Source organism: Balaenoptera musculus, chromosome 21 (genome assembly GCF_009873245.2).
Source record: "Balaenoptera musculus isolate JJ_BM4_2016_0621 chromosome 21, mBalMus1.pri.v3, whole genome shotgun sequence".
NCBI lineage: Eukaryota > Metazoa > Chordata > Mammalia > Artiodactyla > Balaenopteridae > Balaenoptera > Balaenoptera musculus.
Genome location: NC_045805.1, coordinates 30,279,046 through 30,295,720, shown reverse-complemented (window position 1 = coordinate 30,295,720; position 16,675 = coordinate 30,279,046). Strand labels below are relative to the sequence as shown.

Sequence of the window (16,675 nt, the reverse complement as noted above, 5' to 3'; positions counted from 1 at the left end):
GCTAGAAAGCATTTCAGACACAAGATTTATATTAGCTTGTAGTCAACTTAAATGGGCCTTTTTTTAAAACCTCAAGATAAAATGTTATTCAGAGACACTTGCAATCCCTTCCCCCAAAATGAATATAATAAACATACATTAACTTGTTATGTGATAAATACTTTACATTTATGTGGTGCATTTTTTTCCCCAGATTTCTGAGGCCAAAGGCATTTGCAGTTGAGTTTAATAACATCAATATTGGTTGCAGTTAAAAAGCCCCAACTTTCTTTGGCTAGCTTGCAATTTGTCAAAATATTTTTTTCATACAACTCCCTGGGATGGAGCCACTCTTTCGTAACAGTGAGACCTCTGTCATTTCTTGATTTGGAAGAGAAGAAAGAAACTTTGGAACTAGAAACATGAAAACTAAAAGACGTGAACAGCACAGTGGTCCTTCAGTATCAAATTTGGTGCTGAATGGCTACCAATAATCCCAGACCGTGATTGGCTTCCCCTTTGACTTATCACCTTCCTACCTCGGGTGTGGAATGCTGCATAAATGGCTTTAGCTTTTCACTATGTCTAAATAAAATTAAGGTCAGCATAGACTCCAGTGCTAAAGGTCACTCGTTTATTTCGGGGCGAGGGGTCCAGGATAGAAGAAAGATGACCTGCTGCTGGAAGTTTCCATGTTCTTCTACCTCCTTGGTTCTTGGCTTAATTCCTCATCCCCACTCTTAAATTCTCAGTCAAGACCTGTCTCGCCCAAAGAGACTGATAGGAGGCTGAAGAGGGACAAAAAGACAGGTGGGAAATGTTTCTTGCTTTGTAGTTTTGTGTGAGTCTGGCTCTGGATTTATTAGGGTGTCAAGTGGGAAATAGTTTAAGACTAAGCTCCAGTCCCTCTTCTATGAGCCTCACTATTTTGCATACAGGTTGGATATAAGCCAGGTGTCCTTTTTACTTCCGGTTCTCCAGCACCTATTCCTATTCTGATTCTGTCTTTAGAATCAAATATCCTTTAGAGGATGACATATGGCTAGCACAGAGTTTGTCCTCCATACCTGTGTGTTGAATGAATCACCTGGCTCCCTGTAATATGCTTTGGTCCCTTCTCTCTCTCTTTTACTAAAAAATAAATGTATTTATTTATTTATTTATTGGCTGTGTTGGGTCTTCGTTGCTGCGCGCGGGCTTTCTCTAGTTGTGGCGAGCAGGGGCTGCTCTTCATTGTGGTGCACGGGCTTCTCATTGCCGTGGCTTCTCTTGTTGCGGAGCACAGGCTCTAGGTGTGCGGGCTTCAGTAGTTGTGGCTCACGGGCTCTAGAGCGCAGGCTCAGTAGTTGTGGCGCACGGGCTTAGTTGCTCCGCAGCATGTGGGATCTTCCCGGACCAGGGCTCGAACCCGTGTCCCCTGCATTGGCAGGTGGATTCTTAACCACTGTGCCATCGGGGAAGCCCCCTTCTCTCTTTAATTATATTTTCTAAGATACATTTATTCTTTTTAAAAAGTTTTTATTTTATATTGGAGTATAGTTGATTTACAATGTTGTATTAGTTTCAGGTGTACAGCAAAGTGGTTCAGTTTTACATATACATATATCCATTCTTTTTCAGATTATTTTCCCACATAGGTTACTACAGAATATTGAGTAGCGTTCCCTGTGAGATACACTAGGTCCTTGTTGGTTATCTATTTCATATATAGTAGTGTGTATATGTTAACCCCAAACTCCTAACTTATCCTTCCCCCACCCCTTTCCCTTTTGGTAACCGTAAGTTTCTTTTGTAAATAAGTTCACTTGTATCATTTTTTTAGATTCCACATATAAGTGATATATGAAATTTGTTGATTATTTTATATATAGTACTAAGATACATTTATTCTTAATATCTGAAATTATTTTTATTACCATTTTCTCTCTTATTTTTACTCAATACTTAAATATATTTCCGACGTTACAGCAATTTCACCCTAAACTCTGCATCTCGTTTTCTGATGATTCCTATCAGGAACTCCACCTGAAACGGTGTGGGGTCGTTAGCAAGCATCTGTGCCCCTTGGAGCGGCGGGCTGGGCCCAGCTGTGCACCCAGGGAGGCTGCCCCTCCGTGCTTACCGCGGAGTGTCTCATGCAGTTAAAGAGAGAAAAGAGGAAACAGAGAACACAAGTGTTCCTGACCTGTTTATTAGTCATGCCTTTTTTCTTCCAAAGAAAATAGTTCCATTGAACCCTTGGTGGATTCAGGGGCAGAAGCAGGACAATCAACCGGTGTCCCTTTGAAGTGTGGCTGCAGGGCATCCCCCGCTTTCCCAGCTCAGCTGTGGAAGCAGAGAGGAAACTTCAAGGCGGACTTGCTGTTGATCCCGCTGGTGGAGGCGTGACTCCCATCAGCGGGCTTTAGACAGGAAATGAGGAGGAATCTTCCTCTCACAGTTGCCAGAGTTCCACGCTCACCAAATGACCTGTCAGGTTTTAGTCGTGACTGTCTCTGTCTAGTGGATGCAAATAAAAAACCATCACAGTCCGTTTCGTTGTGACTGATATTTATTTAGGTACACTGTACAAATCAGCTGAGATAGCCAGTTTTCGTAATTCGTCCAGATTTGTGCCACACATCAGGGACAGCAGGTAAACCGCTCCCGCTCCTGATTACATGAGAGCAAAGCAAAGTTTAAGAAGATTGTCCCCTTGCTGCTCTGCTATCCCCAGGCCATAACTGTAACTGTTTACAATCCTTCAGTCTGAGTATTCATTCTACATACAGGCGGTGCGTTCAAACTCATCTGTGAATTAAGAAAGAATTATTCCATTTGGTCAACAATTCACCTTGTACAACAAAATATATATATTTGAAAGATTTAAATTTTAAAAGTAAATGCAACTTCCCTGAAATGATTTTATGTGGTCTAAACCTTTTCATTTAGATTTATATTCTTTACTTCATAATTATAAAGGAAAAGGCAAAAATGCTTGAAATATTAACTCTAACTCTTATAGTTTTGATTCAAAAACGAATTTATGGACAGTTACATGGACAGTTGAACTTCCCTGCCACTATCTCCAACCAGCTTTTATTTAAATAAATATGAAAAACTGGGTGAAAACATTTCAATGTACAGTACAAAAATGGTACAAGATATGAGAGTCTGCAGGGAAGCTTATTATGCTAAAAAAAGCCTAAGAAACCATAGAGTTACATTAAAGACTGATGGTCACATGACCCAAAAGTAAGCCGCTGACACCAGTCAGAGGTGCCCATGTATGCCGCAGTGTAGCCCCAGCACGGCCGAAAGAAGACTCTTCTGGTGGAAGAAACTCCTGGGAATACAATTAAGGGGAACAAACTCCAGTCAAAGAAAACTTCTACAATTAACAGGGGGGTGCGTATCACAATTTCACAACGCAGAAAAGACAGTTTACTGTGCAAATTCTGAAGTAGCAAAGACGGTTAATTCGGTTAGAGGTAACAACAGCTGTAAGAACACACGTTAGTCCATTATCCGTATTATATTTATCCCAGAACACAGTCGAAGAGGAAGTTATTCCAATGATTAGATTTTTATTTTTTAAGTTGGCAAAAAAGTTCCAAAGTGGCATCAGCTCCAGACTCTTGCTTCCAAAGATGTGTTTTTATTTCCTGATTGTATCCTGAAGGGATCAAATTCTTCACAAGGTAAAGTCACCGTCTCTGGTGGTAGTCTATCTTCCTAGGTACGTGCAGACTCTCTGTGTTCAGGCCTTTTGAGGAATTTCTAATTTGTGGAACAAATGATTTGGAGATGAGGTTTCAAAAAGTGAAACAAACCACACCAAAAACTTGGGGAAAAGTCACAAATAAAATGATTTTATGGAGACAGAAGTTTTAAAAAAATGCTGCTCGTGATTTAGCAGCGTGAGGAGACTGCACTCTTGAACAACAATCATTTCTGTGGCTCATTTTCTGAGATTTCATTCCAATGAGAGCTGTACACTGTCACCTTGGCTCTGTGGCTGCTGATAATCATACTTTCTGGCTATTGAAAAACAAACAAAACAATAAGCAAGAAAAAAGGAGATACGATTAATAAAATCGCAAAATAATTATGAGCTCACATCATTAAATCACAGTCAAGTCATGATTCTCAGTAAAGAATTAGCTTAGAATTAAACAATTTTTTATTCATTAGAGGAAATTTATTATACTTCACGATCCTCTAATTTCTCAGCAGTGCTGATATCCATTTTTGGATGTTTATTATTATTGTTTTGTACATGAGGATTATTCAGAGCATTGAAATATAGGGTAAACACTAATTAAGCTACTAAACTTAAATTAACATTTTGTAATGTCCTTCTTTCTTATTCTGCATCTCCACCTCAAGATGATAAGTTAATAATAGTGCTTTTGTCCACATCGTAAGGAATTTGACTATATTTTAAATGACAAGTCTAAGAGATTTACTGAACATTGTCAGTAACATAAACTAGAAGAAAAAACAGCCTTGCAATTCTGTGTTCTTTTTGTGCTTCTGAGAAATATTTATTGAAGGTCTTAACCTGAAACTAGAGACAGTGCAGGGCTAAAGTCTTTGCAAATGTCATTCACTGCTTGGCTTTAAAACTTTCAGTCTTTTCATTAAGTTTTTACCAGCCAAGGAAGAAATACTATTTGTTTATATACTCAGGGTGGATCCAGATTATTGTGGCCGAAAGCTTTACAATTTTGGGAGTCCTATTTAAGGAAAAGAATTTTGTTTGCTATTTCCTTTTGAACCTCCAGACTAAGTCAGGACTAGATATGCCATCAGCACCAAGAATGATGCAATGTGATGGGACTCTTTATTTTTATTTCTTTATTTTTTAAATAAATAAGTAAATTTATTTATTTATTTATGACTGCATTGGGTCTTCATTGTTGGGTCTTAGTTGCTGGGCGCGGGCTTTCTCTAGTTGCGGCGAGTGGGGGCTACTCTTTGTTGCGATGCGCGGCCTTTTCACTGCAGTGGCTTCTCCTGTTGCAGAGCTTGGACTCTAGGTGCGCGGCTTCAGAAGTTGTGGCACGCGGGCTCAGTAGTTGTGGCTCACAGGCTCTAGAGCGCAGGCTCAGTAGTTGTGGCGCACAGGCTTAGCTGCTCCGTGGCATGAGGGATCTTCCCGGACCAGAGGTCAAACCCGTGTCCCCTGCATTGGCAGGCGGATTCTTAACCACTGTGTCACGAGGTAAGTCCCTGCGATGGAACTCTTTAAATGTGCAAATACTCACTATTTACAAGAACAATGGCTTCCAAAGATGTCCACATCCTAATCCCCATAATCTGTGAATATGTTACCTTCTGGGGCAGAAGGGACTTTAAAGATGTGTTTAAGGTAAGGACCTTGAGAAGGGGGATTACCCTGGATTATGTGGCCCAACCTGATCACAGGGGCCCTGAAAATCAGAGAACCTTTCCTGGCAGAGTTCAGAGAGAGAAGGAGCTATAAAAATGGAAGAATGATCAGAAAGATGCAGTGCTACTGGCTTTGAGGATGGGGAATGAAGCCACAAAGCAAGCAACACGGGTGGCTTCTAGAAGCTGGAAAAGGCAAACAAACAGCTTCTCCTTCAGAGCATCCAGAAAGAAACAGAACTCTGCTGACACCTTGATTTTAGCCAGTGAATCTGCTGTAGGACTTTCAATCTCTAATTTTAAGATCTGTGTTGTGTTAAGCCACTGAATTTGTGGTAATACAGCAGCAATGGAAAACTAACATGCCTTACAAACACAGGTGTTCTGATAAACTTCATTTTATGCCATTCTCATCAAAGAAGAAAAACAGCTGTACACTGGCTTTATAATTGCATATGCTATACTACTGAATATTTTTTGATAGGATTTAACTTCTGATTTTTGTTTGTTTGTTTTTTGTATTTGGTTGTGCCGCCAGGCATGTGGGATCTTAGTTCCCTGACCAGGGATCGAACCCGGGCCTCTGCAGTGAAAACACCGAATCCTAACCACTAGGCCACCAGGGAACTCCCACAAACTTCTGTTTTGACTAGGCATCAATGAAAACCTAACTCTTTATTTATAATTTTCTATACAGAGCTTCTGGTTCCCTGTTTTTGTTTTTCAAATACTTAAATTTTCTTAAGGATATTTTTTTTTGAGGTGAAATACAAAAACATAAAACTTGCCATTTTAACCGTTTTTAAGTGTACAGTTCAGGGACATTAACTGCATTCACACTGTTGAGCTGCCACCACCAGCACCCTTCTTTTGATCACCCCACACTGACCTCTGTCCTCATGACACAGTAACTCCCCACTCCTTCCTTTCCCACTCCTGGTGATGATTCTGCTTTCTGTCTCTGTGAATTTGCTACACAGAAGAGAAATCACACAATATTTGTTCTTTTGTGACTGGTTTCTTTCACTTCACAATAAAAATAATTATGAAGCGTAATGTCTTCAAGGTGCATCCGTGTTGTAGCATGTGTCAGAATTTCCTTCCTCTTGGGATTTCCCTGGTGGCGCAGTGGTTAAGAATCCGCCTGCCAGTGAAGGGGACATGGGTTCGAGCTCTGGTCCGGGAAGGTCCCACATGCCACGGAGCAACTAAGCCCATGTGCCACAACTACTGAGCCTGCGCTCTAGAGCCCACGAGCCACAACTACTGAGCCCACGTGCTGCAACTACTGAGCCCGTGCTCCACAACAAGAGAAGCCACCGCAATGAGAAGCCCGTGCACCGCAATGAAGAGTAGCCCCCGCTCACTGCAACTAGAGAAAGCCCGCGCGCAGCAAAGAAGACTCAATGCAGCCAAAAAAAAAAAAAAAAAGAATTTCCTTCCTCTTAAAGGCTGAATAACATCCTATGCACGTATAGACCACATTCTGTGGATCCATCAGTAAAGGACACTTGGGTTGTTTCCATCTTTTGGCTACTGTGAATAATGCTGCTCTGTTACATTCAGTTTTACTTTTTATTCTGAACTAGTAACACATGAATGCAAAAGGGACAACAGAGGAAACAGGGAAGGTGTAGCTTCCTCCCACCTGATTAGTCCTGAAGCTCCTTTCCCCAAAGGAACTGCTGTTACTACTTCTCAGGATAAAATTTATGCTGAAGAAGTTTCTAGAGGTTCTACTTGTGTAAAAAATATATATATGGTTTTTCTACTTTTCACCTGAAATTCCACTCCACCCGAGACATATACCAGTAACATCTTGCTGATCACTCTTTCTTGCTTCTTTTTATGTGTGCGCACAAACACACAGACATCTTTCTTTTAAAAATATCCAATCTTTTCCCTCGAGTCCCACAGTGTTCCCATCAAGGTAATGAATGTTAATAATCTGATGTGTATCTTTCCAAGCCTTCCTCCAGGCTTGTGTAATTATACAGAACATTTTTAGAAACAACCCAATCAAAAAATGGGCAGATGACCAAAATAGACATTTCTCCAAAGAAGACATACAGGCACGTGAAAAGATGCTCAACATTGTTATTTATTAGAGAAATGCAAATCAAAACTACAATGAGGTATCACCTCACACCGGTCAGAATGGCAATCATCAAAAAGTCTATAAATAATAAATGCTGGAGAAGGTGTGGAGAAAAGGGAACCCTCCTACACTGTTGGTGGGAAGGTAAATTGATACAGCCACTATGGAAAACAGTATGGAAGTTCCTTAAAAAATTAAAAATAGAGTTACCATATGATCCAGCAATCCCACTCCTGGGCATATATCCAGAGAAAACTATAATTTGAAAAGATACATGCACCCCAATGTTCATTACAGTGCTGTTTACAATAGCCAAGACATGGAAGCAATCTAAATGTCCATATACAGATGACTGGATAAAGAAGACGTGGTACATATATATATATATACAATGAACTATTACTCAGCCATAAGAAAGAATGAAATAATGCCATTTGCAGCAACATGGATGGACCTAAAGATCATTATACTAAGTGAAGTAAGTAAGACAGAGAAAGACAAATATCATATGATATCACTTACATGTGGAATCTTAAAAAAAAAAAGATACAAATGAACTTATTTACCAAACAGAAATAGACCCACAGACATAGAGGAGAGACTCCTGGCTGCCAAAGGGGAAAGGAGTTGGGGAGGAATGAATTGGGAGGTTGGGATTAACATATGCGTACTACTGTATATAAAGTGGATCATCAATGAGGACCTACTGTATAGCACGGGGAACCATACTCAATATTTTGTGGTGACCTATAGGGAAAAGAATCTGAAAAAGAATATATATATATATATATATCTGAATCACTGTGCTGTATACCTGAAACTAATACAACATTGTAAATCAACTATACTTCAATTAAAAGAAAATTCTATAGAACATTTTTATTACACGTAGATGGGGATATTTTGGTCATTTGATTTTAAAGGAGCAGTACCCTAGCATATATATAATTACATCTTGCCTTTTCTCACTAATGATACACCATGGAAACCACACCTCATTTTTTTAAATGGTGGCATCAAAGGCTGTGGCTTGGATGTACAATTTACCCTGGCTCCATGCCCTTTAACCTTTGTTTCTTCTCCACCACTTACTCACAGGGTTTAGTACCACAGGACATGTTAATAACCTCTGGCCTGGAAGCCGTTCCTATACTGCTATGGCTGCAGCACATAGTAATTTAATTGTAATAGAAGTGACTGCAAACTCTATAAACACAAAATTTCAAACCTAAACTAAAGTAGGTTCAACTCAACATCCCCTCAGCCAGATCCCCAAAATGCTCTTGGCCACCTCAACGCCACTGCACACGAGGGAAGTGCAAAGGAGGGAAATTAGAGAAGGATGAGACAGCAGCCTCACCGATTGTTAAGGCATCTAATTTCTGCCAAATTTTCAACATGAAACATGTTGCTAGGGCTCTTCTCAGGGTCTTGGAAGGGCCCCAAATAAGTGAAGTGTCCTGAAACACTAACTTCATGCAAAACGGGTTTGCTGATACTGTGTTGAGCATCTAAAAAAGGCCCTACGTTTTCATTACCAGCTATTTCTTTCTTAAAATAAAAAAAAATTTTTTTTAATTGAAGTATAGTTGATTTACAATGTTGTGTTAGTTTCTGGTGTACAGCAAAGTGATTCAGATATACATACATATATTCTTTTCCATATTCTTTTCCATTATGGTTTATTACAGGATATTGAATATAGTTCCCTGTGTCATTATTAGCTATTTCTGATAAACTTTGCCAATGAGACTCAACCCCAAAGAGTCTATTTTAAATATGCTTACGTATGTAATTAAGCACAGAATATACTTACAAATGGAGTACATTTCCAGTTGCTGTCTTAAACGAATTTTGCTTATTGTGTCATAAAAGTTGGGCTCTGACAGAGTGTCTGTTGGAGGTGGCACACTGAATATCCTCATAATTTTCCTTTTATTTCTAAAACACAAAACCAATGCAGAAAAGAGATTTGTATTCATAGCTGTAGGACTGTAACATTCACACGATCGTAGTGACCAGAAGCTGCATTAAAAGGACGTTAAGTGGCCATGAGTCCATCTTCTATTTTGTTCCCATGAGATGCTTCCTGGGCTCAAGTATTCTTTCTTTCACTAGAAGTATGAAGCTGTATGTGTACAGTCACAGGGTTATAAAAAAGAAAAGGCAGTAGCTGAACACGCCCACTTCATACAACAAAGTGTCTCCCCTCAATCCCCGCAAAAGAGCCCTGTTGTACGGAAAAATGCTCAGACAAAAAAAGCATGATTTTTTTCCCCTCCCTCTCATGTCATGCAAATAAAGCTAAGTTATTGCGGGCAGAGAATAAACAGAATGTGAGCAGACCTTAATTTTGAAAAACAATGAATAAACGATTTCTTAAATAGAGTAGCATGGCCTTAGTGGGGTCATCTTGTTAAAATTAACAACAGCCTGTCTCTGCCTTTAAAACAGTGGGGTGGGGAGGAGACGGTGGCTATTTTTAGGGGAAGGCTGTTACCTGCCAGTGGCTCCCCCATGCTCTGTGGAGGCCTCCTCTCGCCTCCCCCCACCCGCCCCACCCGCTCCCCCAAGGGTCCAGGCGGACAGTGGGCCAGCGGCTCAGGGGTCTCAGGGTTGGGAAGGGCGAGCCTGCAGGTCCCGTGGCAAGTGTGGGACTGAACTGTTCCCCGGGCGGAGCATCAATTATTCTTGGTTGACTAATTATCCTGAACTGTCTAATGCCTTTGACCTTGGTAGAGGACGCCACGAAGCACATGGCTACGGGCAGCAGCAGCTCAATCCAACTACTGCTGTTTTTCCTCTTCAAAGCACGCCCCTCACCGTGCATTTTTTTTAACTTGTACTTGAAGGAAAGGAGCCAGGGAGTGTGGAAAAGAACAGTTGAATTATGCTACAGCATCTGGAATCACAGCAAGAAATATTTATTGAGGATTTACACCATGTGGCACATCAGGGACACAAAGGTTAAATAAAAGTCCTTGTTCTCAGGGGACTGAGTTTTGGGGGATGGACAGACACGTAATTGGATCATACCAATATTACGCACAAGAAACAGAAGGGAGGGCTTGAAATTTGCGAAGACAGAATTGCTGAACACATAGGAGTTAGAGTTTGTGCATTTCAAGGACATTGGCCCAAAATACATGCTCATCCAAGGGTGACAGTGAAGCTGGCTGAATGAGAAAACTGAGCTGTACCAGAAATGATAGAATAGGAGTATAGAGCAGCTGGTCTGGGTGCCAAGAGCTGCACTTAAATCCCCATCTCTCAGAGCAACTGGGTTTTCCAAGCCAAATCCTGGTGTCCAGTATGTGAGGGCTGACCCGACTAGACAGTGATTTCATAGCAGGAACAAAAATGCTGATGAAATTATTTTTGTGCATTTAACTTAGATCAAACAAACAAACCTGCAAAACTTATAAATGCCCGGGTTCTTATCAACCCTGAGAATCTAAAGCCTTTACCTCTTGGCATACATGAAGAGCCCAAAGCTGACAAGGATCACTACCAGGTACACGTTGGTGGCTTCATTCCAGGCCTCGTGAACGCTGTAATCGATGGAACCCTCGTCACCCATCGCTCCGTAACCGCCAGGCATGGGACTGTAAGGCAGCACAGAGGGCAGGGTTTCTGTCAGTTAGTGATGCTGTGACGGCTGGACAAGGGCTGGCAAACAGAGGGCCTGCTGGCCAGCTCCAGCCCCCTGCCTGTCTCTGTACGGCCCAGGAGCCAAGAATGGTTTTACATTTCTAAACGGATACATTTTAAACGGAGCATCTTCCATTTTTGCCTCACAGCCCTCAAAGCCTAAAATGTTTACCATCTGGCCCATTAAGAAAATGTTGGCCAACCCTGGTCTAGATCACTAAGGCATGGAACACATTTTCGCCTATTTCTGACTTTGAAACACCACAGCTCCTACATAAAGGTTCAAACTCGGGATTAAAAAATCATATTTCTAAAAGGATATGGGTTGAAATGTCACTGCACGGTTTCCAAACTGTAACTATCACCCAGACGAAAGCAACTGAATGCTTAAAACAGAGGTCCACAGAACTGGCTGGGATGCTGAGAGAGAAGGACAGCGTTAGACTCGTGACAGCGGTCGGGATGAGATGCGCCAGCCAGGACCGCGCTCTTCCACGGGCCCCTGACACACCTGGAAAACGAAAATGTCTGGAGCTTTATCTAGTTTTGGCCTCCTGGCCCACTGTGGAAGCTATGGGATAAAAAGGTACTTTTTGCTATTTACACAGCTGTGACTTCTATTCAAGGAAATGCATTCTTTGGACATTCCCACAGAAAATGAATGGTAACAGCAAGTGTATCAAGTAGCAAGGGACAGCTACTGGTTTCTTATTTGCATTTGGGAAGTTCATTGAATTTTTCCTTAAAGAGAAAGTTCTGCTCTTGTGTTAAATCTAAACTAGGTAAGTCTAAGTAAAATGACCTAATATGTGAAAGAAATTCAGAAGTGTTGTTTTAGATACTCTATCAAAAGGAGAAACACTGAAGAAACGACAGGTGATAACTGTACTGTAGTTTCTACTAAGATAGTCATTTTCTAATACCAAGGGAAAAAAGTATCTGGAATGTCCAAGAAATTGTTTTGCAACTTTCTCTAGACATCCTACAACAGTGAAGGCATTGCAGAAATTCCTCCACTGAAATATCTTGCAATCTGTCCTGTGAGCCTCCAAAATGTTTTTTTTTTTTTTTAAAGGAGAGTGATGGTCTTTTTCTTTTTGTTTTTTAAATATTTATTTATTTAGTTGGTTGCACTGGGTCTTACTTGCGGCAGGTGGGCTCCTTAGTTGCCTCTCCAGGGCTCGTTAGTTGTGGCTCGCCAGCTCCTTAGCTGTGGCATGCGAACTCTTAGTTGCAGCATGTATGTGGGATCTAGTTCTCTGACCAGGGATCGAACCCAGGCCCCCTGCACTGGGAGCACGGAGTCTTATCCACTGTGCCACCAGGGAAGTCCCCAAAATGTTCTTTAGTGTAGATTTGGCTCAGTAAGTTAGTAAGTGTATATTAAGGGCAGAGTCTGTTTTCTTTCTTACAGTTTGCCTCTGCATAAAATGAATGAAATTTCCTTGGGGTCTGCTCCCAGGCCAGGTGGCATGTTGGCCCCGTTCTGACACCTGAAGTCTCTGTCAGACGTTTGCGGACAGACTGTATTAAAGTGAGTATCGTGAATGGCCATTTAACTTAAATTCTAGACATTGAGGGCAAGAGTCATTCCTCTGAAACATCTATTAGTGTCTGATGAGCATTAAGATTGGTCTTTTAAAAATTAGCCAGAGAATAATAAAAACAGAACTTAAAACTTTATAGATGCAAGATCTAAATATTATTAAATCATTAAACATACCCAATTCCTAGATATTAAAGATTGGCTATGGATTTTTTTTTTTTTAAGAGAGTGGAAGGCGCAGGCGGATTTGGCATTATTCAGAGTTTCAATTCTTATTCCTTAAAATTGAACTCCAGAGTTTCTCTGGATGTAACATTATTCATAGTAAGTAATCAGCCTACCTTAGGAATGGAAACTTTTGGAACATCAGAGACTATAACTGTCTTTACAATGGAATCTAGAATTTTTTCTAGATTTTCATTGGTACCAAAACATAAAATAACGATGACTGTTTTTGGCCATAAGAGATGACTTCAGAGGTCTGATTTGAGGTGCTGTGGAAGGGCCAGCACGGCCATGCATGCAGTGACGGTGGCAGGTTTCAGGATTGGGCGTTACTAACAAATTGGAGAAGAAAAGGGGAGCAGACTTAACAATGGCTACTGAAACATTTTGCAGGTGCCCTTTATCTGACACACTATGAAAGTGTTTCCTACCTGTTTTCTAACACCTGACTGGATCTGAGCCAGGTGAATTTCTTGCTTCAGTGTTCCACAAAATTCTGTTCATGTGCCACTCAATAAATGGTGTATTCCTACAGAGCTGTCTTCCTCCTCTAACAAATATGCCAGTTTTTCATTATACTTAGAGAAGGATTCTGAAATTCTGCTGACCAAGAATGGTGAAATCTTACTGTGAATTATACAACTTGATTGGTACCCAGTGACACTACTGTTCTGGGGACACGCACTTGAGTTATTTTTAGTAGTACAGTTGTGAAAGACTTGCACCGAGGGTAGGCCTTTCCTGCCTGGTCCTCTATCATGACCAATGGCATGCCTTTGTAAGACTGTCAGGAATAAGGAATGGTCCTGTACAAAGTCACAGTACAGACCACGGCTCCCATGTGGCCTGAACTATGACCGGTGCCCTCCCAGCTCGCCAGTCTAACCAAGTGTACACACGCACACCTGCTGAGCGGCTACTGCACACCTCACAGCCTCCCTCTAAGTCTAAAGCACCAAGGGGCGTTACAGTGGTTCGTTCCTGGCAAGTTAATGGATGTTTCAGCAAGACCATCATGTGCTTGGATTGTCATTCAGGGGTTTTCTGAGAAAACTGCACCTTTTTCACATATTTTTCCTGTAAATTAGTGCTTGAACTATTTCAGTAAGGAGTTGCTAGGATGAGCTGAACGTAACTATCCAGAGGTAAAGTTGGCAAAATGTGACAACCGGGGCTTGATTTCAGTTTGACAAACTTTTAAGTAGAGAACTAGTACTCTTCTTGGGATCAAGCGGCTGTATCATTAAGTTTTAAAATTTTTCCCTTATTTGGGGTTCCCGATGCCATGTCTAGGTGGTTCAGTTTTGAGGATCACTTGTCATCATGTCTTGAATGTTATCCATTTCGTCTCTCACTTACAGCTTTGCTATTTTGAAACAAGTTCAGATTGGAGTCACTCATACAGGTCTACAAGCTCCTTACAACACAACCCATCGCATCAATGTGGTTTTCCCTCAGTCCTCTGAAACGCTAAAGGCTTGGGTTGCTGAAGCGGGAGGGTACAAGGTCACAGGCCTTTAACCAGCAAGACGAAGGCAATTAACACCTGAGGGGCCTGTGCTGGGCAGTCGACATATGCATTTAATTATCACCATCACCCTGCTGGGAGGCACGAAAGCTCCACCTGGAGGACGACGCGGGGTGGGGGGCTGGGTACACAACTGGCCCAAAACCACCCAGGCTAGCGAGTCGCACGCTGCACTCCCAAACGTGGGCGCTTCCGGCCCTGCCCAGACTCGTGAGACCTGCCAGTCCCGGAAAGAGGAGCAGTCTAGCGGGCAGACAATGTAACCCCCACCCCGGCAGGCGGCGGGGGCTGGAGCCGCCAGGGCTCGGCCGCCGCCGGATGCGGGCGGTGCGATCCTGAAGCGCGCCCGCTCCACTCCCCCCCCGTCCCCCCCATCCCCCTATCCTCCCATCCCGGGTGCCCTGCGCTGCGCAGGCGGCGACTGCCGCCTTTCGATCCGCGATTCTGGAGCTGCGGGCCTCACTGTTCCCTCCGGCCTGGGGCGCGGCGGCAGAGGAGCTGGGACAGCCGGGCGCGGGGCTGGGGGCGCCCTCGGGCTCCTTCCCCTCCCTCTCACCCTCCCCGCGCATGGAGAGGCGGGGCGGGGCGGGGCGGGGCCACTCACGCCGCTCGCTCTGCAGGCGGCACGCGGCCCGGCTGCTCCGCTCGGCGCTCTTTTTCCCCCGCAGTCGCGGCCGGACGCGCGGAGCCGGTTACCGCACGGACCGGACGACCTCTGCTTCGTCATTTCCTGCCGGCCCGGCGGCTTCCGGATGGAACGAGGAGCCAGCTCTTTCCCCCCCCCCGCCCCCCTCTCAGTGTGGGAACCGGAGGGAGGCCGCGACGGCCCCGGTGCCGCCCCCCGGGCGCGTGAGTGCAGCCCGGCTCCCGTCCCCGGCCTCGCGGCGCGGCGCTGGCCCCGCCCCCGGCCCCTCCCCGCGACCCCGGGCAGCGACCCCGGCGGTGGCTCCGGCCGCCCCCTCCTGGAGTCCACGTGGGTTTGGCCGCGCCGCGTCCGAGCGCGCGGGGAGAGGGGACGGGTCCTCCCGAGAGCGCGAGCAGCTTCCAGCCCCACCTCGGCGCGCCCGGGCGCTGTCACGGCGTGAGAGGTGGGAGTGTGCATTGGCCCCGGGTCGAGATTAAGCTGGAAACGCGAAGATTTTCCTTTTTCGTAATGAGGGCATAGGGTTATTTTTAATATTTGCTTAGGAAAGCACGTGCTCTCACTGGCTTTGCATTTTCCCTGTCATAATAAATGATGCGTGGCGGAGGCTATTGAAGTGTTCTAAAAACTGGATGTGCCCAGGATGCTGTAGTCTTGTCAGTTTAAGTGACTTTTGGATATTTAAAATTTTTGTGTGTAAGGACTTGCAAATTCTAGCATGAGACAGGTAATGAATTTATGTAGGATTTCAGCATGAGTACTGAAGTAATCAGATTTCAGTGGTTGGCACAGCCTTGCAAATAAGTGGCCACTTGTCCACGTGCTTGAGGTCTTAACTGTTCATTTTGAGCGAGTTCTCTAGGATCAGCTGACTGCTGATTATAATTCATACTAGACCATGTAGAGGTTGTATCCTTAATTGATAAGCAGAGATTCGAGGTAACATTTAACATCCTACCCCTTAGCCAGCTTTCTCTGCTTCTTTGTGGATCATTCTGTTAAAATTAAACTCACCTCTGGATGAAGAGCATTGCTTGGTACATAACATAAAAGCTTTATTTCTAGTAGTAACACATATTAGTTTATATATATTATATATACATAATCATGTGCATAACTTTATAACTGTTTAGTATGATTACAGAGTTGGAAAATTAGGAACGATAATGATGTGCAATGTTGAGTACTGATTGCTTGCCAGGCCTTTGCCAAATGGTCTACATGCTTTATCTCATTTAATCTTCCGGATAACCTTTTGCATAAACATAGGTTGCTTAGAAATACTCGAGTACACGAGTTTGATTTGAACGTGTCCAAATGTGGAATATGTACATTAATTGCTTCTGTTTCTGTTTTTTTGTAAAATAAGGGTGTGGGCAATATAAAATATAAAATATATTTGATATAAATATAAATGACTCATAGAGTAATATAAATATAAAATGACTCATAGAGTAATATAAAATGACTCATAGAGTAATTTAATGTGTTTTTCAAGTTGGAAGAAGACTTTACATTTGCACAGAACTGCAATTAGTCCCTTTATTGGGGTATTCAGTAGTTTCCAAAGCCCTGTGTCTCTTCTTTATCAGAGTTCCCATTACATGTCATTGTCACCCAATGAACAGGCTA

At 42.9% G+C, this 16,675-nt stretch overlaps 1 protein-coding gene and 1 long non-coding RNA gene across 9 annotated transcripts in view; both read right to left on the bottom strand.

Annotated features, from left to right (window-relative positions):
- LOC118887903 overlaps window positions 1-16,675 on the bottom strand; it is a 298,244-nt gene that overhangs the window by 226,708 nt on the left and 54,861 nt on the right. The gene's annotated exons all lie outside the window — the stretch shown is intronic.
- Window positions 2,513-15,164, bottom strand: SMIM19 (small integral membrane protein 19). 7 transcript variants are annotated; one of them, XM_036838790.1, is made up of 6 exons: window positions 15,005-15,164; window positions 12,989-13,204; window positions 10,918-11,055; window positions 9,267-9,391; window positions 6,242-6,324; window positions 2,513-3,999 (listed from the first exon to the last, which is right to left on the bottom strand). In XM_036838790.1, the coding sequence occupies exons 2-6, from the start codon at window positions 13,012-13,014 to the stop codon at window positions 3,907-3,909; spliced, it is 465 nt and encodes a 154-aa protein (XP_036694685.1). In that variant the 5' UTR covers window positions 13,015-13,204; window positions 15,005-15,164; the 3' UTR covers window positions 2,513-3,906. The 7 variants fall into 7 exon arrangements, 5 of the variants coding, with proteins under 5 accessions (XP_036694685.1, XP_036694686.1, XP_036694688.1 ...); XM_036838791.1 differs by lacking the exon at window positions 15,005-15,164 and adding an exon at window positions 13,304-14,711; XR_005018196.1 differs by lacking the exon at window positions 12,989-13,204 and having other exon boundaries at window positions 2,513-3,995.